Source organism: Liolophura sinensis, unplaced genomic scaffold (assembly GCF_032854445.1).
Source record: "Liolophura sinensis isolate JHLJ2023 unplaced genomic scaffold, CUHK_Ljap_v2 scaffold_26, whole genome shotgun sequence".
NCBI classification, from domain to species: domain Eukaryota; kingdom Metazoa; phylum Mollusca; class Polyplacophora; order Chitonida; family Chitonidae; genus Liolophura; species Liolophura sinensis.
Window position 1 is genome coordinate 202,906 of NW_027017965.1, and position 23,355 is coordinate 226,260.

A 23,355-nucleotide genomic window follows, 5' to 3' on the forward strand; every position below is an offset into this window, starting at 1 on the left:
ATGAAAAAGAAACACAACTCTGTCCGCTCGTTTCTGGTGAAACCACCCTGTATTGTACCTATCTACAACACTGATCATATGTATATGTGTTAATCAAAACCCCGCTTATTTTCAGCTATGAAATAACACTGTTTATCGCTAAATTATGTGCTAGTTATTCTGAAAAAAAGTACTGATGTGTGATTCCAAAGATTTCAGGTGTCAACTGTATGTGGATTCTTAAAAACTCAGAACGCCTGAATGAAAAATTAGACGCACAAACACACGGACCGTATAAGGGCATATCTACTTGGTATTTCCCTAGTCTCTCAACTACTATTCTTCACAAAGACTTGATTGATAGAATTTCATATCTAATTGTCCCCCTTTTGGCTGACCTATACTTGTTCTCGTATAAATAGAAAATATGCAGAAATTATTATAAAGTAAAATGTTTTAACAATTAAATAGTTAGCTATTCAATGGCGCCAAGTCCTTATTTCTATAAACTATATATTCGGCTATAACTCCATAAATACTGCGCCTACAGACATCATACTTGGGACATTAATGACACTTAATGTGGGCCATCAGGTGATGCCAATGAATCCCGATTCTGACACCAGGAGGGTCTTCTGTGAATAGCAGTCTGGCTCATATCTCCATAAATACTGCACCCACAGACATCATACTTGGTACATTCATGACACTTAATGCGGGCTATCACGTCATGCCAAAAATTTTTGATTCTGACACCAGGGGACGCGTCTGTAAATAGGCTGAATAGCAGTCTGGTCCATATCTGCATAAATACTGCACCCACAGACATCATACTTGGTACAATAATGTCACTTAAAGCAAGCTATCACGTGATGCCAATGGTTCCCGATTCTGACACCGGGGGGCGCTTCTGTGAATGGCAGCCTGGTCCATATTTTCGTTAATACTACACCTACTACACCTGCAAACATCATATTTAGTGCAGTAATGCGGGCTATCGCGTGATGCTGACACCAGGGAGCGCTTCTGTGAACATCAGTCAGTGGTTTGTCCCTTTCGAATTGGTTGAAAATCGGAAACCTGTAAACAATTTTGTTAAAAAGTTGAACAATTTAGTGTAATTTTAATTGAAATCGTACGTTTAAACGTTTGACGCCGTTTTGTTGGGCTGGAAAAGAGGTGTTTATGTATGAAGTATGAGTATACATTTATTGATAAAGGTGATAACTCCTGTTAAGAGGTGAATTAATAGTTGTGTAAACAATTCAGCGTGATGTCACCTTACGACGTACTGGCAAAGGCGTTGGAACCATTAAACCTCAGTTAATGCTCAGTCATGTGCCGTCGGGGCAAAGGCCATTTATAGCGTTTTGCACGACTTTTAAAGTGGGCTATAAATACCAAATAAAATCTATGTGTATCTGTAACATTATCTTTATAAGAAATTATTTTGTCTTTGTAGGAGATAAATGATTTGTATTGCTTGTGAAGTGATGTTTGTGTATGAAGTCTAAGATCTGTATGTCTATTTCTTAAGGCGCCAATGCTGGTTTACATTATATATTGTATATATATATATTGCTTAAGGCGTTAGTGCCGTTTTACAGATCAGTTAACAGGGTTAACTGCTTATTTTGACGCGGGCTTTTGACGCCACCTGGTGTCGGCTGTCAAGATTCTTGGCGCCACTTTGTACCGTTTGGAAAGTTGTGTTTAATTACTAAGTATGAACAGTGTGTGTCTGTATTAAAAGGTTTCCTTTTCGAATTGGTTAAGTCTCTAAAGTCAGTAAATAGTTCTGTTGACAGCTTAGTTAACAACTCAGTCTGATGTGAGCAGTCATTTGATGTCAAAGTATTTAACGCCATTTTGCATTGGTTAAGGCGATAACGCCGGTTAAAAAGATCCATTAACAGTTCTGTAAACACTTCAGTGGGACATCATCCTAAAGCTTATTGGTGAAGGCGTTAAAACTAGTTGACAGAAGAGTTCAGAAGAGTTGATATAAACAGTCTTGTTGGTCTTCACTGACGTCGGAAGTTGAGAATACTGACGCCTAACCAAATATATACTACTTTATCTGTAACACTGTTCATAATAAAAAAAATTTATAAAATATTTTCTGTGAGACAGTAATGACTTGTAGGGCTTTTCAAGTTGTGTTGAATAGCTAACCTCTAACTGCGAACCGCAGTGTAACTTCACTCACGTAGATATAACACAGGTTGTCAAAGTTATATATCTACCTTCGCTGGATTTAAAGGAAACTACAGACTTTTCAGAAGATACATCTTATCTGGACAAAGACAAAAACGATTTCCGGTCACACCAACTTTACGACAAGAGGAAGAGTTTAAATTTTGACAGTAAATTATCCTTATTTGTGCAGTAATATAGAGAAGGGCCCTGTATATGACGAATACATACCCCTTCTCTTAGTATTTGTTAGATCCTATGTGTTATATGACGATGTCAGTCAACATCAGAAGTTATTACTGTAAACACCGGTGTGCCAACGCCATTCCATAAAATATCTTTACTTAAGTTTCTTACCTTTTACAGTGAGTATAATTCTGTTAAAGTAAATATGGACATGGCGTCCAGAATCTGGCACTCAGCGTCATAACTGTGTCTAATTACGCTTAACCCGTGACTAGGGGCTGTATATTCGTCGCGTTGAATTAGATAGCCATGTTAGATATAGGCCTCTGAAAAGTTGATATCAAAGCGCAATTGACATACATATTTTGATCATCGAGTATTTAAAAACTGGCATGGTGGGCGATATACTGTTTTAATGTATTCGCCTCGAACATTCCTTGCGTCTTGCAATCATTATTGAAAACTGTTGACTACTACTTTCGAATCCGTCTTAATTTAGCCTTTTATATACTTTCTTATTTCTTAGCTAGTTTGTGTTGAACGGTCTTTTGGGAAGTGGCCTTGTGGTTATTGAGCCGGAACGTCCATTTTGGCTGACGGCTGGTGTGAATTATGGAAATGCATTGCTTGTTTTTTTTTTTAACCTATCAAGAAACTTATGTAACTTGCACAAGCAGTGTAATATTCAGCCGCCGTATAACTAAAATATTCGTGAGTAGGGCGTAAAACTCAAATCAAATAAATGAATCAGTGTAATATGTTCAAGTTTTGATCTAACGCGTTCAAAAACATAAACCCATCTGAAATACAGGAAATTCATTGACATCGGTGTTGTGGCTTATTAAGTGAGGGTGAGGGCCACATTTTATTTGATACAAACTTCCCTGGGATACATTAACAAGAACAATATGCATTGGCATAGACATATAATTATGTTGAAATTTAAAGCAATGCAAGCATGACAGAGTATCCTGACTAACATATTCACATGTGATATACGCTCCGAATAGTAAAAATATATCACTATGCAATATGAGATTGTATAAAATGTAAAGGATAATTAAAGCTGTTTGCCAGAAGCGCTGCCAGGGTCCACGCTATTTCCGTGTAACCATTTCTGTCAGCCTGATAGGCAAACTGATGTTAACTATGAAAAGGAAAAAACTGGGCTTCTGTGTATGTATGTATGCCTGGATATTTATGTCGCAATTAATAATTTTTCAATCAGCCATGTGACGTCGAGGACTCATTACTTACGTGCACAAATATAATAAACTCTGTCAAAAAAGAAACGCAACCCCTGTCCTCGGATATCAAAAATTCGTTCGAATAAAGTTATTGCTTCGAAACTAAATTTTAGCCAAATGTAATGAAATTATACACGTTTTTAATGAAGATTACCATCCAAACAACTCCCTTTTCTCTCCTAAGTGTATTTTATTGCTTATGACGTCACAACGCATGGACTGACCCTGTTGACTTCGCACACAGAACCATTCACCTGCAAATCATGTCAATGGCAGTTATAGTGTGGGGGTGTATAAAAGCCCATGTGCTTTCGTATTTCATTCATTCATTCGTCGACGAAAGGCAGTCGGTAAAATGCCGCGACTGAGTGTTGCCGACCGAAATATCGCCATTGGTCTTCTTCAAGCCGGAGAAAGTTTTGGTACTATTGCACGACACCTAAATGTTCACAAAACAACGATATCCCGACTTTGGAGCCGTTACAACAACTTTAATTCGACCAACGATCGCCCGAGAAGTGGAAGGCCAAGAATCACCACCCCACTTCAAGATCGGTACATCCGGGTCCTTCACCTGTGTAATCGGCATGCCCTACCAACCGTGACTGCCACACAAATACCAGGTTTGAGGAGAGTGTCGGCTCAAACGATTAGGAACCGTCTGAAAGAAGCGGGTTTACGTGCCTGTAGACCAGTTGTTGGACCTGTACTGCGCCCCTTACGTCGACGCCTACGACTCAGGTGGTGCAACAACGTAAGGATATGGACTTTACAAAACTGGAAGCGCATCTGGTTTTCTGATGAATCCCGTTTTCTTTTGACACGTCACGACGGAAGACAGCGTGTGTATAGGAGACGTCATGAACGCTTTGCGCCCATCTGCGTCCGGCAGGTGGACAGATTTGGCGGAGGCAGTGTTATGGTTTGGGGAGCCATCTCGTACAACCAGAAATCAGACTTGGTGATCGTTCCAGGGAACCTGACAGCCCAACGTTACATCAACCACGTGTTACAGCCTCACCTTCTCCCGATTATTGACCGACAGACACAGCTTTTTCAACAGGACAACGCCAGGCCTCATACTGCACGTGCAACAATGAACTTTCTGCAGGATTCCAACGTCAATGTCTTGCCGTGGCCCTCTAAATCACCAGACCTCAACCCTATTGAACACCTGTGGGATACTCTGGATCGACACGTGCGTCAACGTCAGCCACCGCCACAGACGCTTCAACAGCTCGCCGTTGCGTTACAAGAGGAGTGGAGGTCCATTCCCCAGGAGAGAATCCGGCGTCTTATCCGTTCTTGTCCAAGGAGATGCCGTGCAGTGATTGCAGCTCGTGGTGGTCATACGAGATACTGAGGAAGACGCCCCCTGGTGAACAACTGGTGTCTGTGAGATGACTTTTGAAAAGACGGTTTTAAACATGACCATCTTGATTATTATTCTGCCAAATGTCTGACTTCTTTCTTTAATAAGAAAAAAGTTGTGCCGTCTTAAAACTAAATATTAAAATCTCTAAAATACGGGGGTTGCGTTTCTTTTTTGACAGAGTTTACGTCTTCTTGTGACAGGGCGAGTCTGTGGTGCGAAAGTGAAGTATCATATTGACGAAACCAGACATGACACTCCACGCAGTCAAATTATACTGACACGGGCCCAGCGTACGTATTTTACGTATTTACGTACGCTTACTCATGCATTAACTGTACATCAGATGCAACTTGATCGACTCAGTGGTTTTTTAGAAGAATATTCTGTAAGGCTTTCTGTAAAATTCAAATTGACCGACAAACTACATGACTGGTCAAAAATTGAACAGTGAGAAAATTTTCTCATATGTTCAACGCTGTTGCTGCGGAGTTCTATAGTTGCGTTACATTTAAAATAGGTTTTGAAATATTAGAACAGTAAAAGTAAAAGAATAATAACAAATAAAACTGCTATTAGTTTTACGGCTTCCAAGCTAGTGTTACCGCAGCGTAATGACCCAGGAGCCTCTCACCACTGCGGTCGCTGTGAGTTGAAATCCAGCTCATGCTGACTTCCTCTCCGGACGTACGTGGGAAGGTCTGGCAGCAACCTGAGGATGGTCGAGGGTTTCCCCAGGGCCTGGTTTCCTCCCACCATAAAGCTGGTCGTCGTCGTAAAAGTGAAATATTCTTGAGCACGGCGTAAAACACCAATCAAATAAATAAATACATAAATCCAAGCTAGTGATCTGTACTCACGGCTTTTTAGCACGTGCTTTAAAACAAACCTGTTTCAGAGCTAGAAATTTTCATTTTCGTTTCAGTTAAAGAATGCTAAAATATTTAAAATTAGGGCGGTTAGCTATATGCACGTATGTGTTTATACGTAAATGTAGCGTCAAACAGACGAAAATTATGTTTTTGTTCTCCAGCGAAACATTGAGTGAGTGCTTGGGGTTTAACGTCGTACTTAACCATTTTTCAGTCACATGACGACGATGCCAAACACTGAACTACAGTGCGTTGAAGCGTGGACAGTGCAGTTACAGGTAGAATGCCACCGTTTAGCAAGGCATTGTTACTGTTGAAGTTGATGTATAACGCGCCACTGAATACAAGTTTTTAAACCCACCGTACGCTAAAATAAAAGGTGTAGTTGATCTATCTGCTGACTGGTCATGTGACCTTCAAAAGTGTGAAAAATCGCCATTTTTTTGTTTAATTCTAATTTTTAGGAAAACTGTAGAAAATCTAACTACATTCAAAAATAGGTCATTATCTGACGTCGCACGATCCATGACGAGCTTCTACAGCTTTCACTGGAATTCAACGCCTTCTGCAGTTTATGTTGCTCTGTGAGTGCTGTAACAGCATACCAAATATCTGCTTGATCCGTGCAGTGGTTCTGGAGAAGAAGATTGCTAAAGCATTTGGTCGCCTTATAATATGGCGAAAAAGCAGGTCGCCGTTTGGCGGGAAAAGGGGGACACCGACCCATCATTTGTTTACGGTTACACAGTACTTTTGTCTTCGATTTCTCACCAATAGTTTGGTTCAGCCACGAACAGTTTTTCTACAAATCACTAAAAAGTGAGTACAGAGAACATTTCTTTAATCATCCATGCAAGAACAATAGTCTTTCAGCTTTCAGCTTTGAAGTCTAATGAAAAGATTCATACCAATTTCAACACGTGTTTCGCCAGGATGGCGTGATCTAAAAATCTATATACATGTTAATACAACAATACTGCAGGCTAGTCGTCTACATAAAATGTGCATGGGAAATATACATTTACACTTTTGTTTTCAAATTTATACCAAATTGATGCAAAACACGTATACAACATGTAGTACGTAACACTTTGGTGAAAAAATTCCATCATCATAGTGTCAAGGCATGTACTCAAAAATGCACGTCCATGTATTAAGCGTTTATATGCATTGACTGTCGTATTGGCGCTGACTGTCCAGAAATGTCAGAAGAAAATGCTAAATTTTATATACAATCTATGAAAAACATCATATAAATCAATCTTCTCAGTAACTTTGCAGATAACACTTTAATGTTGCCTTGGTTACCGATTTGGGCCATCAGCTGATCACAGTTGCAGCTATTGGAAATCACTGAGCTCAGGAGCATCCAGTAAAACACAAAGGGAAAGCCTGTGAGTTTTGGCTCGGCTGACTAGTGTTATTCGCGGCTTTCATCCTTTCTTAAAGCTCCTTATGTCAGAGTGTTGCATTCAGCTATTGAATTCTTATGAACCATATTTAGCCAAAGTCAAAGAAATGAAGTTATTAATATTACGTAGATCTGAAGACAAAAAAATCCGTGAATCTTGATGATAAAAAAAAAATAAAAAAGAACAAATATGTAGTTTAACCCGGCTTCCTATCATATATTTTATTCACCACAAATAAAACATGTCGCCGGTTGGCAGCTCAGAGTCTACAGAGTATACAGGATTCTATATTCATCTATACATACTGAACTCTCGACTACATGTGTATTGTTAGGAAAACACTTCCTTTGCTTTACTATGAAGTTCGCCGGTAAGGACGAATATACAGTTTATCTAGGCAACGTAATGTAGTTGTAGACACTACCGGATAGAGGTATTTTGAAATACCTGTGCAGCGCCTGGTGTAATGTGCATTAAAATATACATATGAAGAGCTATTCTGACCGTAAACAGCTTGCCAAATGAAATCAAAATATTTCATGGACGACCAACATTATTAACGTGTGGTTTGTAAAAATTAAACATTTGAAGCTTAAAATGAGGTACAATACAAAGAATTCCAAATTAAGTGAAAGTATTTCGGTGACGATCACGATAACTTGATTTTATCTTGTCTTTCCTCTTTTAAGTTCGCTGTCCGGTCACGTATCGTATAGGTTCACGGTAGCCATTCATTTTATCCGTATCCATGCTGAGAACACTGTTGATGTTGCGTAAATTTTGCGATTTATTCTCCTGTTGCTGTGGCTTTTGGACTTCCTTTGGATCATGGCCGCACAACCGTTCAAGACTCCACTCACACACTTCCATAATAAGCTGGGCGAGCTCAAAGAGGCTAAGGACTGAAAGACCAAGGAACAGTCCGGCCGTACCACCCAAGTCGGAGTAAAACTGAGAATCCTGGAAGAAAAAAATTATTTCATTGTTGTGAAATTTAATGTCTACAGAAGCCATCATATTATTGATTGATATCTTAATTCGGTGTTAAATGCCTTATTCAAGAATTTTTCGTTCACACGACGGCTGTGAGGTGTATGGTTGCAAACCACGGCCTGGAGGAAATAGTCAGAAACATATAACCAGAGCTGGAATCGATCTTGCTACGTCATTTGTTCTCTGACTGTCACGACAGCAACTCAAACAAGCCAACGAGGGCCTCCTAACGACAATGCCATGTTTCTTGTGTAACAAAAAATTCATCACTGGGGGCGCTGTTCACATCCAACATTAAACATTCGCTGCACGCCAACAACTGTTAAACATATCCTAAGCAACCCAGAGTATAAATAGAAAATACTTTCGCCTGATTCGAATGAACAGAAAAAAGTTATATGATATGAAATAAAACGTGACAGACACGGTTCACAAAAGCTTATATAACAGTGCCTTGCGTTGTTTCTCTTTATGCTATGTTAAACTCTTAAGTGTATGGAGAAAGACTATAGTCTCGCTAAAGCTTTTTGTTTCGAAAAAACGTTACTGACAATGTAGTTCACATCTGAGAGTGAAACATTTTGCCCTGAAGTCAGCCACCCCTAATCAAGGAAAATGTGAAAACGACAACGAGAACGCTGAAGGTCAAGTTTATTTAGTTATTTATCTGATTGGTTTTTTACGACAAAACTAAGGAATATTTCACTTATACGACGGCGGCCAGACTTATAGTGGAAGGAAACCTTGCACATACCGCTGGAAACCCACGACCATTCGCCGAATGCTGGCAGACTTTAGATCGTACGAACACAGAGGAAGCGAGGTCAAGTCAGAAAATTTATGTTGACCTATCACACAGAACACGATATGTGTATACAGCGAGATATTCATTTAAAACATTAGTAACCTATTATGCTATCTTCTGGAAAAGTAAATATTATTGATATATCTAAAAAAGGGGAGTGATTGTGTGGTTTGAGTGCTTGCATTTCAATAGTACAAAGGAAACCTTGGGTTCAATGTACCATTCTCGGGTGGGAATTTTCTTGGCTTCCGCCCACCTTGGCGTCACCAAGTCGTTGTGAGTGCTGTCTTGTATTGTCTTACATTTCCATCGCTTAACAAACGTAATTACTCCACTATTCAAACTAGTCGTCATTTTATAAGTGAAAACTTCGTCAGCAGAGTTTTAAACAACAGCCAAATAAATACATAAAGCATTGACATCAACAAAGGAAAATGTGAAACTATACTGGAATTTGTATTTGTAATATACAGCATAGGTGGCAAAACGATTCCAGAAAAGAAGTTGTAAATACGTACGGAGTAACTGGGCTCTTCCTTAATATCTTCATAATTCATGTCTCGGTAAAATATGTTCACTTTCAGGAAATTTCGTCTGAAGCAAAAGAAAGTTTTTTGTTTCATTTTATCTATATTTGGATAACTAAGTGAAAAAAAAGATAAACATGAACATTTATATCGATGTCATGAGAATATACTACCTTTTCTCCGCCATGTCCGAATAGGTGAGATCATTGCAGTCGGCCTCCTGTGACGGGTCCTTACATATTGTCTCTTGTAAAGAATTCTGCAATGATAACCCAAGAGAATACTTAACTAATACAACTTCATTATACAAAAGAAACGCGGAGAGAATGAACAACACAATGAGAATTTGGTGCGGTTATCTTACTTTAAGAAGTTATAACGATTTAATAACTGATGTAAAAATTACCTGTACATACTACATAAATTAATATTTAAGATACTAATCATAAAAATATTTCCCGAAACATCTTTTGACGCAAACCTCATAAAAAATAGACTGCAACCAAGATTTCCTGTCACAAATTGTAAATAGGAATTATGTGCTTGTCAGATTCATCAAACCATTCTGCCCAAGAAAAGTCAGTTCGAATATTATGCAAGATTTCACTTCTAGTTGATTCGGATGCATGTATATTGAAGACAGAACAGGGTTTGGGAATTCAGTACCTGTCGATGAAGCGCGGTTGTTCACTCAGAAAACTCTCCACCCATAAACCTGACCGCCGTCATTAAAGTGAAAACCCCAGTAGTACTCACAGCACAACTCGGAAACCTCTCACCAATTTGGTCGCCGTGAGTTCATAAGTCCAGCTTATGCTGGTTTTCTTTCGGCAACCTCCTGATGGTCGTGGATTCCCGGGCTCTGCCTGGTTTCCTCCCCCTCAATGCTGGCCGTATAAGTGAAATATTCGTGAGTACTGCGTAAAACACCAATCAAATAAATATATTAATTAAAGTGAAAAATGTTTGTGTACGGCGTCAAATGCAATGAATACATACTATTTTCACTCATTACTGCCTGGTAAAAACCTTACCACATAAGAATTGGTGGGCCAATCCCGACTAGAAAGCATCATGTCATACGTCTGCTCCCTGCATACAGAAACAAAGTCAGGTGAAGTCAGCATGGTTCACCAACAAACGAAGTAACCTTTCCATCAAAGAAACAATATCTAGAGTTGACGACATAAATTTGTCGATTCAATGATCACTTTAAACTGCGTGATACAATATTCCGCTTTTGACTTGCTTTTTTCATAACAGAAGTACAGTAATTTAGTTATGGATACACAACAAAAACTACATATAAATGTAAAAAAAAAAAACGGCTATTCGACCACTCTGGCAGACATGACATGTTTTCTATACAACTAAATCGTTTGGAGAAAACGTTGAAATGATTTACTGATATTATAAAATGGATGCCAGCCTATGTTTTAATAAAAACGTATGCATGTACAGTCCCATCATATACACGTAAGGCGTTGATGGATAAAATGTGTGCATTCAAATAAAAACAGCAATGCGTTTGCACATTAATGCACGTGTTTTTATAAATTCACGTCATGCGTCGCGAATATTTGCAGTGTAGTCATTGTAAAAGTGGCCACATTCTCAGGGGTTCCGTTCGTTAACTATCTGGTAATGTTTTTTTTTTTTATTTCCCATGTGACATTTGGCTCAATTTTGAAAGTTCTTGTAAATTCGGTTTTGAATAAGTCTGGATAACATCACAAGACTACAGAATGGATAGTAAAACCAGAGCAGTGACAGTGTGATGTCTGGCAATTATCGCCTATTACCAGTGAAATTTGGCTTCTTGTCAATTAACCCCAGCCAGGGCGCTATTCCGACTATTCATGTATATGCTTAAACGGTAGCAACGTACACAGAGCATCACCCCAAAGTGTAAGTCCATTACCTAGAATTATGCAAACTTCGCTATAGCTAGTCTCCACGGCACTTCACGCTTTGCTTCCATCGCGAACACATGATGTGACGTATCTGCGCAGCCATGTATTTTTTGTGTCTCTTTATTGTGCATCTAACGTTTGCAAAACGGCTCACGCCTGGTGGGATCCAAACGCGGTTCTGTTGAAATAGACTTTAACAATATTACGACAACGGAGAATTTTGTAAAAGGAAAACAATATCCTCGACAGTAATTGTTTTAGAGTTGTTTGGAAATATAAAAGTAATCAATGGGTTTATTATTGCATACAAAACAATGACTATCGAAATCGTAGTTTTTAAATACGGATGGTCGGTTTCAAGGTGTGGCAGCCGTTTACAATTAGATTTTCCAGGATTCAGTTCACAATTTCCACCCAAAAGGTTGGCATATTTCTCCACCAGGTTGCGCGAGTTTCTACAGATGACATAACATGTGTACTGTGTGGTGGACACTAGCCATACTTCCATTTAATGGACTTCTGGTGAAACAAAAATGCAGTGATCTTTTCTAGAATCAATCAAAATGTTGTGCTTTCCTAACATTTAATACTCATATGAAAACAATACAAAGGGACCGAAGGTTTTTCGAACTATACCATGACGTATTGACAGTATTATTGTTGATACAAGGGGAGATAACCAGATGAGATAGGGAAGTAGCCGACATAATGACAAAATTCCTCGCCCTCGAGTACTTCATTTCGCGTACTGTTCAGTTTCAAGGCACAGTTCTTAGGACATGCACTGGCATCAGAAATAATCTCGATTTCTTGATTAGAAGCTTTAATTTAGCAGAAGTTTGGCTTTATCAGATACGTAAAGTAATGATGGTTGTAACGCGACATCAAATTCAAAATCTTTATGCAATCTACGTAAATTTGCACTTTTCATTACTATTAGAAGTCTACGAGAAAACACTCACTCCGACGCTATCAGTTTAGGTCGGACCCTATGACAAGTACAATTCTGATTAAGAATATCAACATTAAATCCTTAAAACTTCTATCTTCTTGTCTCGTAAGGCAATGGCATTGGCTAGAACACACAGAACTTTTTGAACTCTCCACCTAACGACCCAGGCTAAGATACAAACCACTGAAGATAATATCCGCGAGAATTTTGTTGCTACTTTTGAAACGACAAAAAAGCATTGCATGTTCGAAAAGAGTAGTTTTAATATTTCGAGCCCAGTCGTTCAAAAGTGTATAAGGGCTAAACACGGTATTAACTTTAGGGCAGACTAAACTGTCATTTAATTTGTATGAGGATGAGACTGGTGTTACGTTTTTAGCCTTGCTCAACTTAAATACACATTTTGAAAATGCACCCCCCTCGAGTAATAACATCATTATTATATTACATATGAAATACAAATAGCTTATCTTTGCACACAGCTTCAGCTAACAACCGGAGTTTTTTTTAATTTTCCCTCTTCCTTCCTTTTATGGTAGGAAGAAATAACCAAGTTGTGAATACCAAAAGAAAGCCAAAGCTGTTGTCTTATTGTGGTTATGGCTTACCAGCAAGCATTAGGGCAATCGCAAGACACGTTCTCGTGAACAGAATAATCCTGTGACAGGCTGCGGACACAAGCACCTGTGGATACAAATGAACATGGAGTGAACACGAAAATGACAACTGAGTCAGCCATTCACGGGTGAAGGGAACCGGGCAGAAGCCGAGGTAACAGCTGTGTCTCGTCAGGCGGCGATGTTCCCACATATCTGGCGCACACAAAAGCATTCTGCTGACCAAAACGTTATTAGAGGCAGGCAGCTCAGCAGAGTATGTTGTTCTTTTTGTGCCACAAAAATGCAATTAAATCAGCCCTCAAAACTAGACGCTCCTACGGGCCGGTTCCATGAAGCTTACTTAGTGTTAAGTAAACGGAGAAACGATTCCACAGTGCTCGCCCACTGAGGACACCTATATAAATATCCTTAATAATTAAAGCTCAGCTTATAATAACTTATGTAGTCATTTTTCTTTAGCTTAGCACTTTTTTCAACCACGTGAATTTGTGGTCGGAATTTCAGAGATAAGACCAAAATAGCCTCAGACTATATATATATATATATATATATTCGATTATACATACTTTTGTTAAGAAATTCACACGGTTGCAGCGATTCTCTGTGCAATATGGCTGACGGGTAAAGATGCGTTTGGGCAAGTAGGAAACATCCGCACTTCTTCAGTATTAATGAGTACAGGCAAGTGGCCTGACAAGACTGGAAAATAGGGAGAACATAGACGCTTTAATATTTGCATAACAGTTCAAAAAAGATAAGTACAAATTTATAGACCTCATCTGACTTGAAAACATGTTAATTTCATTTACTTGACCGAAGTCTTCAAGAAATTCTCACTTACTGATATTTTCTACCGTACGATTGAAAAAGGGTAATCTGCATGAGTAATACTTAACGAGCTGATTTTCCTCCGTGTTTACTTCTTCATCGGACTGGAATCCGGATATACGGTCATGCTCTTTCCTACACATTTGTCCCAACCAGAAAGAAACAATATTTCACTGCGAGATTTAGTCGAGATTCAGACTGGGTTTGGCCGAGAAATGAAGAAGCTAACCCAAGACCAAGATTTACGCAAGATTCAGTCTCAATTAAATGCCGATATGTCGCGTCTCGTTGGGATCTGATTACAATGTATAGTTGTTGTCCTTTTCAAAACCGAATCGCAGTTAAATCTCGCAGTGTCATTCAAGCATTACTTTTCTTGGTTTTGGGCCAATGCGCAGGAAAGAGCATGACCACATACCCGGCTTCTATAATCGTATAAGAGAGCCGTATGCTCACCTGGCGGGAGTATCTATTGTCCGATGGAAATCCGCCGAAGGCACCTCTGTTTTCAGAGTCACTGACACAATTTCCATATGGTGTTCCTTGACGAGTAATGTTGACCTGAAAATGAGTGAGATCAATAAATATACCATTGGACTGAGGAATGTTCCTCCTTCAACAATAACCTGGGGTTGAAACCCAGGTAGGCTGATAACAAAGACTTTAAAAATGGTACTTGCTGCTGCCTGGCTTCGCGCTCAGCGATGGGAGGTCAGAGCAAGGAAACATGACCGGTTGGCCCGGTGTCAGTATTATGTGACTGGGTGGAGTGTCATGTCTGGTGTCTGGTGTCTGATGTCTGGTGTCTGGTGTCTGGTGTCTGGTGTCTGGTTCAGCAGCGATAGTACTTTAGTGGCGCTGCCACCAGAAGACACAATATATATGTACACACACCTAATGACTCCTCGTCGTCATATGAGTGGAAAATTGCTAAGTACGACATTGAACCCCAAGCATACATGCATACAACTGTAAATAATGGAACTTTTCAAGAAAACTTGAGGTATACAAGCAAAGCCATATGACTGGTGTTCAAAGCCGTATCCAATATTATGCACGTACAAAATGTGTTGACAAGGACTACAGTATTCACCTAAAATTTGACGCCTTGCATGGACAGAAAAGAATTTGTTGTTTTACTCGCATCTAAAGACTTTTCTGGCAACTACACGGAATTAATGCAAGATTTGGCGTCAGGCTGACATAAACCCAAAAATCACGAGAAAATCCTGTGTCCGAGTACGACTGTATGAAAGTGCCCTCATACATACCCTCGAATATATCGACTTACATAGCTTTCTCAGAAAGCTTTTTTCTCTGTGTTAAGAGTCTACTGAAAATTATAATCTTTAAAAGTTCTGTTCATTTCTTGCTACTTAAGATTGCTTAGTTATCCCGGCCTCTGCAATCAATGCATTGTATGATTGGTCAGGTGCTGTGTCAGGCAGAACAAAGAATGCTGATATTGAGACTGGTGTTCTGTAGGGACACGTGAAGTTCATTAAATTAATGTTTAAAGGACTAAGAAATTTATGGGTAACGGCTGTGCCATGCAGTAGACTGATTGACATTGTGGAAGTAATTTGGTACCAAAATCAATTTCATATTACCCAAGAGAAGGTCGAAATATTTATGAAAACCTTTCTCCAACGTAAAATTGGATCAAACTGAAACATATTTATGACATTTAAATCAAAGCCAATTGTACTCCAGTTTTGACTGCGCACATAAATACACATACATGACCGATAAAATATTTCTAAAACTTAACTATATTCCTCTCATCAGCTTTCATTTCCTATTTATTCAATGCAGTCTTAAACTTAAATTTGACCTAAAGTATATTTACAAGTTCCAAAACATTTTCAAATCGATGACACAATACTGCAATGCGATACTAGTATCGATCCATCTCTTCGCAGTATCTTTTCATCGCTTCGCACTACTAGTATCTTGCCATCGCTTCGCGGAATCACTCCTTCGCTTCGCACTTCCTGTCATCCCTTCGTTCCATTTTCGGTCGAGAAAACTTGGGCGCAGTTTCACAAAGATGTCGCACATGTAAGATAATAGCACATATAGAACAATGGTACCGTAATAGTGACGTACGAAATATCTTACGACAATGATTGTTTCTTACCAGCGTCAGACCTACATCAGTTTCTGCCCCAGCAGATAAGTACAACCCATTATACTCAGGTAGTACCATTTGCCCAGGTTGGCCGACCACCAGCCGGGCACCATAACCACTGGTCAAGCCCGGGATGTACTCCGCATTCTCCAAATATAGGATTAACGATAGGCCTACAGACAAAACAAAAAACAAAAAAAAAAACATTGCAATGATTGTTCTTCCTTACATATACCTCATCAGCGCAATAAGAGTTTCATGTTTCCACATCTCACACAGTATAGGCCTTACCTCTCAAATGTTTCAAATCATTAACCGAAAAAGAAATGTAATAACGGTCAGAAAAAGAAACTCCAATGTGGGACCAGAGACCCTAATGTCCCATAGGTAGCTTTACATTTAACGAAAATTTGTTATATAATATTATTTTTTTACTGGTAATTCAAAGGTGATTGTAAATGCGAGTCAATATTTTAAAGGACAATACAGTTTTAAAAAAGAAATGATGGCAATTCACATTTTAGTGATGCCGTTTGGCAGCTTGGCATAAGAATACGCCGATTAGTGGTCGGCCTGGTATCCGTGGATACATGTACACTGTGATTAGTGGTCAGCCTGGTATTCGTGGATACATGTACAATGTGATTAGTGGTCGGCCTGGTATCCGTGGATACATGTACAATGTGATTAGTGGTCGGCCTGGTATCCGTGGATACATGTACACTGTGATTAGTGGTCAGCCTGGTATTCGTGGATACATGTACAATGTGATTAGTGGTCGGCCTGGTATCCGTGGATACATGTACAATGTGATTAGTGGTCGGCCTGGTATCCGTGGATACATGTACAATGTGATTAGTGGTCGGCCTGGTATCCGTGGATACATGTACAATGTGATTAGTGGTCGGCCTGGTATCCGTGGATACATGTACACTGTGATTAGTGGTCAGCCTGGTATTCGTGGATACATGTACAATGTGATTAGTGGTCGGCCTGGTATCCGTGGATACATGTACAATGTGATTAGTGGTCGGCCTGGTATCCGTGGATACATGTACACTGTGATTAGTGGTCAGCCTGGTATTCGTGGATACATGTACAATGTGATTAGTGGTCAGCCTGGTATCCGTGGATACATGTACACTGTGATTAGTGGTCAGCCTGGTATTCGTGGATACATGTACACTGTGATTAGTGGTCAGCCTGGTATTCGTGGATACATGTACAATGTGATTAGTGGTCGGCCTGGTATCCGTGGATACATGTACACTGTGATTAGTGGTCAGCCTGGTATTCGTGGATACATGTACAATGTGATTAGTGGTCGGCCTGGTATCCGTGGATACATGTACAATGTGATTAGTGGTCGGCCTGGTATCCGTGGATACATGTACAATGTGATTAGTGGTCGGCCTGGTATCCGTGGATACAGGTACACTGTTATTAGTAGGATCAAACCTGTAAGTTAACATACCGTTTTCGTTTCCACTACGTCGCGACGTCAGATTACTGTCAACTTCACTGTTGAAGGTGAAACAATTTCCGAACACATTGGACCGTGTAACCACAAAATGTCTAAAAAATGATAACAGGAAAAATTTCTATATATGTCTGTTTTTATTCATGGTGTGTTTTTAATCTAGTGTTTCACACCAGAGCCCTAGATAGCGTTTTATCGAGAGGCGCTCCGCCATGCCTCTCAGAACGTCCGCCATCCCTCTGTAAAACCGAAGTACCTAGTGCCTTGCCTAAGACGTCCTTTGTAAAGTATTTTTCCCGTATTTTAAGTTTTTTGTTGCATAAAACAACGCTATGCACTATAATTCTATCGGCAAACGATCTCGTACATACGTGTAGTTATTTTTCGCCTCCAATTCCCGAGAGTTACTTTCAAATCGGAAACCCGTTAGTTCCTGAGTGCCTGAGACATGGTTTCCGATGTTGTGGACAGGGCTGGCCCCGCAAATGTCTGCGCAAACGCTCAAACTTTGTGATCTTGGCAACCCATTGCTTCCTAAGTCGTAAATTACGCGTGTAGCGCCTTGAATGGCGATGCATTGAGTTGACAAAGTAGCATGCCGAGTTCAGCTTGGCTGTCTAGGAAGCGTCAGTCCATCCTAGAACAAAGTTTTGAAGGCAGGATGATTTCCCCTTACAAAAGTTCAGTTTAATTTCCAGGCAATATTTCAGCCTTTTAACAGGCTCCGAAAACAAGTGTTTTCAGGTGAAAGTTTGTCAAATATGCCAGTGCGCTGACTTTTAGTGCAGCTTACTGTTGAGTTCAAGATTACCGTTAAACCTTACACGATTTTGATATAGGAAATTCTTTTCAGTACAGCCACAGTGCATGACCCCTGATAAACTAATTGCTTTATGTTTGGGGAATTTCTGCTGCTTAAGAGGGATGGCGAACCCGATTTACTTTAAAAAGTAATCGATCCTGTTTCCTTTCAATTGAAGAAAGTTGAGCACAGAAGGTAGTGAAAATAAATCTTGGAGGGCTGGAATGATAATATATGAAAGATTTTGTTGTCAGAGCAACTACTGAAATGGTGAGCTTCCAAAATCAGTTTCAATTAACATTTTGTCTATCCTGCAAGATATTTGACTGACTGACTGACTGACTGACTGACTGATTATTCTTTTACGCCATACTTATGAGTATTTCACTCATGTGACGATGGGTCAGTATTGTCAGGTGGGTGGAGGTAGCCCCCGGAAGAAACCGATGTAAACCACTGATCATTGGCAAGTCACTGACAACTTCCCCACTTGTCTTAGAGCAGCCCTGTTTGCACAGTTCTACAAGCGTCGTCGTCCACCAAAGCCTATGAAATTAACCACTAAACTGCCTGCGGTGGAATGAGAAAATTGGTCAGATGTGACATCTACCAAATCGGGTACAGCAGCAAGCCTTGTGATTAAGGATCCCATTTGACTATGAGGATTACAAGGCTTACTAAAATACAATATTTTAGGCCTTTTAATTTATCCTGATGTTAGATGTAAAACTATTCTTTTGACGCGACGAAAGCATTTCTGGCAATGCAAGTTTTCCGGCGGGCGGGGCCACATTTGGCTGGGACGCTCTTCCCCTATACCTTCACCAAATCCTAGATAGGGGTCTGCACACCTGTTTCTAATCTAGTGTTTCAGGCCTGTTTCCAGTCTAGTGTTTCAGATTGGTTTCTATTCTAGCGTTTCAGATGGGATTCTATTAGACCGTTGTGTTGATTGTTGTTAAGTGCCACAAAAAAAGTTTTGAAAGGTACGTTGTACAGTATAATCGTTAAAGCATAAGGTTTAGCAAATTCATTAAATGTGCCAAATACACTGTACAGAAAGGTTTCACAGCTTACAACATCACTCACTCTTGGCCGCACTTTAACCCGGCGTAGGAACACGAAATCAGCATGTCCTCAATCTGGTGACCAATGGCACCTTTGTTAGCGCTGAAAAAATACACAACAAACAATATCTAACTGTAATTAGAAGCCATAAACCGATAGTAAAACATATGTATCTGCTATCATTGCTGTGTAAATATATATGGTTGGTGAAACCGTGTCCGAAAGAAGCTATATGTGAGCTGGAGACTTTAATGGTCAACACATTAGATGAATGGGCCAGCGAGAGCCCGGCCTCTCCATTTTATGTAATATCATGTCTCACCAGCAGCAAATTCTGTGTTGAACATATACATGTACTTACTCATTCGTACTCAGAACTTTTTATTATACACTGCTGTCCGATTTACAAAACTGTCGCAAACGCCAAGTGCATTTACAACGGTGATCTCTTCACGATATGTTGTCATTGGAGTTACGCCAGGCGCAGTTTGCGACTGCTTCATAAAAGAGAATCAAGGCGTTTAAAATGCTTCTACAGCTACACAGGTAAGATTTACAAACCTGTCTTCTCCCCCGTATAAGATCTTAAACTCCTTCGTGACCTGGGATCGCGGATCCGCTTTGACAATGGGTCCCCAGTCGTAATCATCGTAGTAGTAGTACTCGCTGAAGTAATCCGTCTCATTGCTATCCCAGAAATGATGCGACCATTCGAAATTTGACTAAAAAAAAACAGAAATTGAAGTTTTACAGATTTATTTATATTTAATAAAAAATTTCAGGATTTTGTTTTTTCTCTCGGTTTAAAGACACACCAAAAATAATTCTGGCGTATAGCAAGCACATCGCCTAAATTGCAAGCCTGTATCCCACATGGAATACAATATGGTATATTATCATATTGTATCCCATATTCCACTCAAGTATAATATTTAACAATGGCTTATTTGATTACGCTTATTACATACTTTCTATAGTTTATTTACTTATATATTTCACCAATATTTTACATGCATGGTAGGCCTTATACTGAGGAGTAACTATTGTTTGTAGCCTTTTGAAATGTAAACGAGTTTGTGCCTTTATATAATTTAACAATGGTTGTACCTGTCTGTAATGTAACTGTGTGACTCTCGTGTGAATGTTTACGCAGTTACACGTTTCGTCTTCCACAAATATGACGTGCATATCTGTGGGCTACATTTGGGAAATGTCGTCAGTAACTTGCCAAAAGTCAGTGGTTTAATCTGCCATCGTAAATTATTGAGCTAGGCAGTAGAGAGCAATCAAATAAATCAATAAATAAAGAATTTACCCATTAAATTAAGTAGGCATGTGTATATCATACTGAGGTACAATTTTGTCCTATAGGTAATTCAGGGGTATTGTTACATATCACTGCCTTACTGAAGTATACAATTCATAGAACAATGAGCTACAGTGGAATATGATTACGGCACGTGCTTTTAATGGAAGTACAGGTCAGCCACAAATCGACATGTGCAGAACAATTCGGTTATATTGCATAATAGCGATGCAGCAGTGAAACATCGTATGTACATATACACTAATACAGTGTTCGCTAGCAATTTAATTGTTACTCAGTTGTTGGGTAGATATTTAGGTTCCCGGTTGTAATGGCATGTGGTAGACGTTGAAAATCATCCCACAACAACAGTTAGTATTCAAGTGAAGATTAATAGTTTCCGACACTAATGACGTGGTTGACTGCGATAAAGGTCTACAGGGACAATCAGTATTGAAGTGAACACAACTTTCCACGGGTAATGACGCATGGTATATAGTACTAAATGGAACGTTGCTGTGGCGCACAACAGTTAATTGGTTAATTGAATATACAGCGTACCTCACTTATACACAGAAATAAATATTTATGACCTCAGGCGTTAAAATCTATAAGATATGAATGGGGTTTGTCAAAAAGTTTCACTAGGGATAAAGCTAGCTTGCTTCTATGTAAACACTCCCGTGGATTCATTATTTAAACGAACAGATAATGACTGGTAAATACCCTAAATGACCAAAAATTTCGTCCATGACTAATTTGCTCATTTTTCCTAATTCTGCGAGTTTTATTGATTCTATAAAGGTGTTTTGAGGTTTGCTTGAAACATGTCATGATATTCTACTGGGAAAGTTTCAGCACCATAAATAACATTTTGTGACATTTATTTGCCTTTACAAATGCTCTTTTTGGGGACGAAATTTTAGGTCATGTGGACTAAATCACCATCAAAACTGATTTGATGCAAAAACTGACTCCAAAAACAGGTTATTACTTCAATGAGACAAGATTCCTGCTCACATATAATGTCCAGCATTTCACCTGTAATTCATTCAAACTTCATTGTGTTTTTTTCAAAACCCAAAGTACAATTGTCTTTATCCTCGAGCTGTATACAAATGTTAGCTTAGGAGATATGGGTTTAACCCGAAAGTGCATCTTGAAAGTGAACTTTCAAGGCCTATAAAAGGTATCTTTGGTCCATTTCCTTGGCACGTAAGAGTAACCGAAAAAAAATGGGCCGTACTTTAACACTCAATATCTCCGAAACCCGTTTATGTCAGCTTCTAAATATTTATGCACTCAAAAGCCATTTTGTCCTAAGTATACAGACCAAATTTTAATTCCACCCTTTAAGATTTCTGTTCATGGGTGCAAAATAAAAATAGAGTCAAAAACACATGTTCCGGACATTCAAAATGATGTTCTACCTTGTTTTACTTGAAAAGGTGATTAATTCCTTGTCCGCTGAGGAGAAAACCATCTTGATTCAGCAAAACTTGTTCCTATCTGGCAGAAGGATTTCTCTGACACTACAGCCAGACAATTTTTCCTGACGACACTTGATTGACGCGTGTCACACAGGTGCTGCGCGCGCTCTACTCATGACACCTGACAGGTGATGCAATGTAGGTCACCGGAACGTGCGTTTTGAGGCTGCGTTTTCATTTTAACCCTGGTTTTCATTTTAACCCTGTGTACAGACTACTCAAGCTATGACCTTGAAAACTGGTCAGTATATTAACAAAATTATGCCGTTTGAATGTCTAAAGCTTGAAAGGGTTTAAACAAAGGGTAATGGAGCAGTGCAGTAATCAATGTACGGTCCATGTTTTATGCCCACCCGATATAACGAGTATCATAAACCTTAGAGTGTGTATTTATAGTAAAAATAACATTTATCCTTAATTATAATGTATAACAATAGGCTGAAATTGTAATCATTAAATATAACATGCATCCTAAAGCTGAAAGTCTCATTATAACACGCACATTCGGGCTGAACATGTAATTATGTGTTTTAAATAACCAAAACTATATTCAACACGGCTAACTGTATGCCATGTGTCTTAATAAAACTGTAATTGTACCTGTTACCCAGCTGTAATCAACAAACCTGATTGCACGTCATTCTTAATTCACCTATATCACTCCAGCACTTACATCATTGCTGTTAGACGATGGGGTGTAATCAAGTCGGACAAGGAAGTCTCGTAGTTCCGAAGATACTGTATAATTTATCTGACTTCGCCTGATTGGATTGGTATTACATATGGACACCATTGGAAATTTCAGCTTGGAGAATCCCATGTAGACACCCACTCTAGTCTTGAAGCTTGTGTATTCTATAAAGTTCTTGTGAGTCATGTATATAGTGAGAGACCAGGCAGACAAAAACAGGAGGATCCACATCACTCTGCCATGCCAACTCCGGCTGGTGGAAATATTCCCCGGTCCCACACACGATGTCTTGTCCGCAAAACGTCTAAGCACATCCCAGAAGGAATATGGCTGTTTGGTGCGGATATGACGCCCTCGAATCTCCGTACTGGGGTCGCTTGAGGCACTTTCACCAAAATAACTCGTCGAAGTAAACTGGTTGTCCATCTGCAACGAAGAAAGGAACAATGAGTGTTTCCGCTTTATCTCGATTGACAAAGAGGCAA

General features: G+C 39.4%; 1 protein-coding gene across 1 annotated transcript; it reads right to left on the bottom strand.

Moving 5' to 3' along the window:
* Positions 1 to 7,948: 7,948 nt before the first annotated feature.
* Positions 7,949 to 23,296, bottom strand: LOC135481373 (acid-sensing ion channel 4-B-like). Its single transcript, XM_064761204.1, has 10 exons — positions 22,853 to 23,296; positions 19,945 to 20,105; positions 19,405 to 19,485; positions 17,508 to 17,608; positions 16,043 to 16,206; positions 14,359 to 14,528; positions 10,624 to 10,681; positions 9,763 to 9,848; positions 9,581 to 9,656; positions 7,949 to 8,224 (listed from the first exon to the last, which is right to left on the bottom strand). The coding sequence occupies exons 1-10, from the start codon at positions 23,294 to 23,296 to the stop codon at positions 7,949 to 7,951; spliced, it is 1,617 nt and encodes a 538-aa protein (XP_064617274.1).
* Between the last annotated feature and the right edge of the window lie 59 nt (positions 23,297 to 23,355).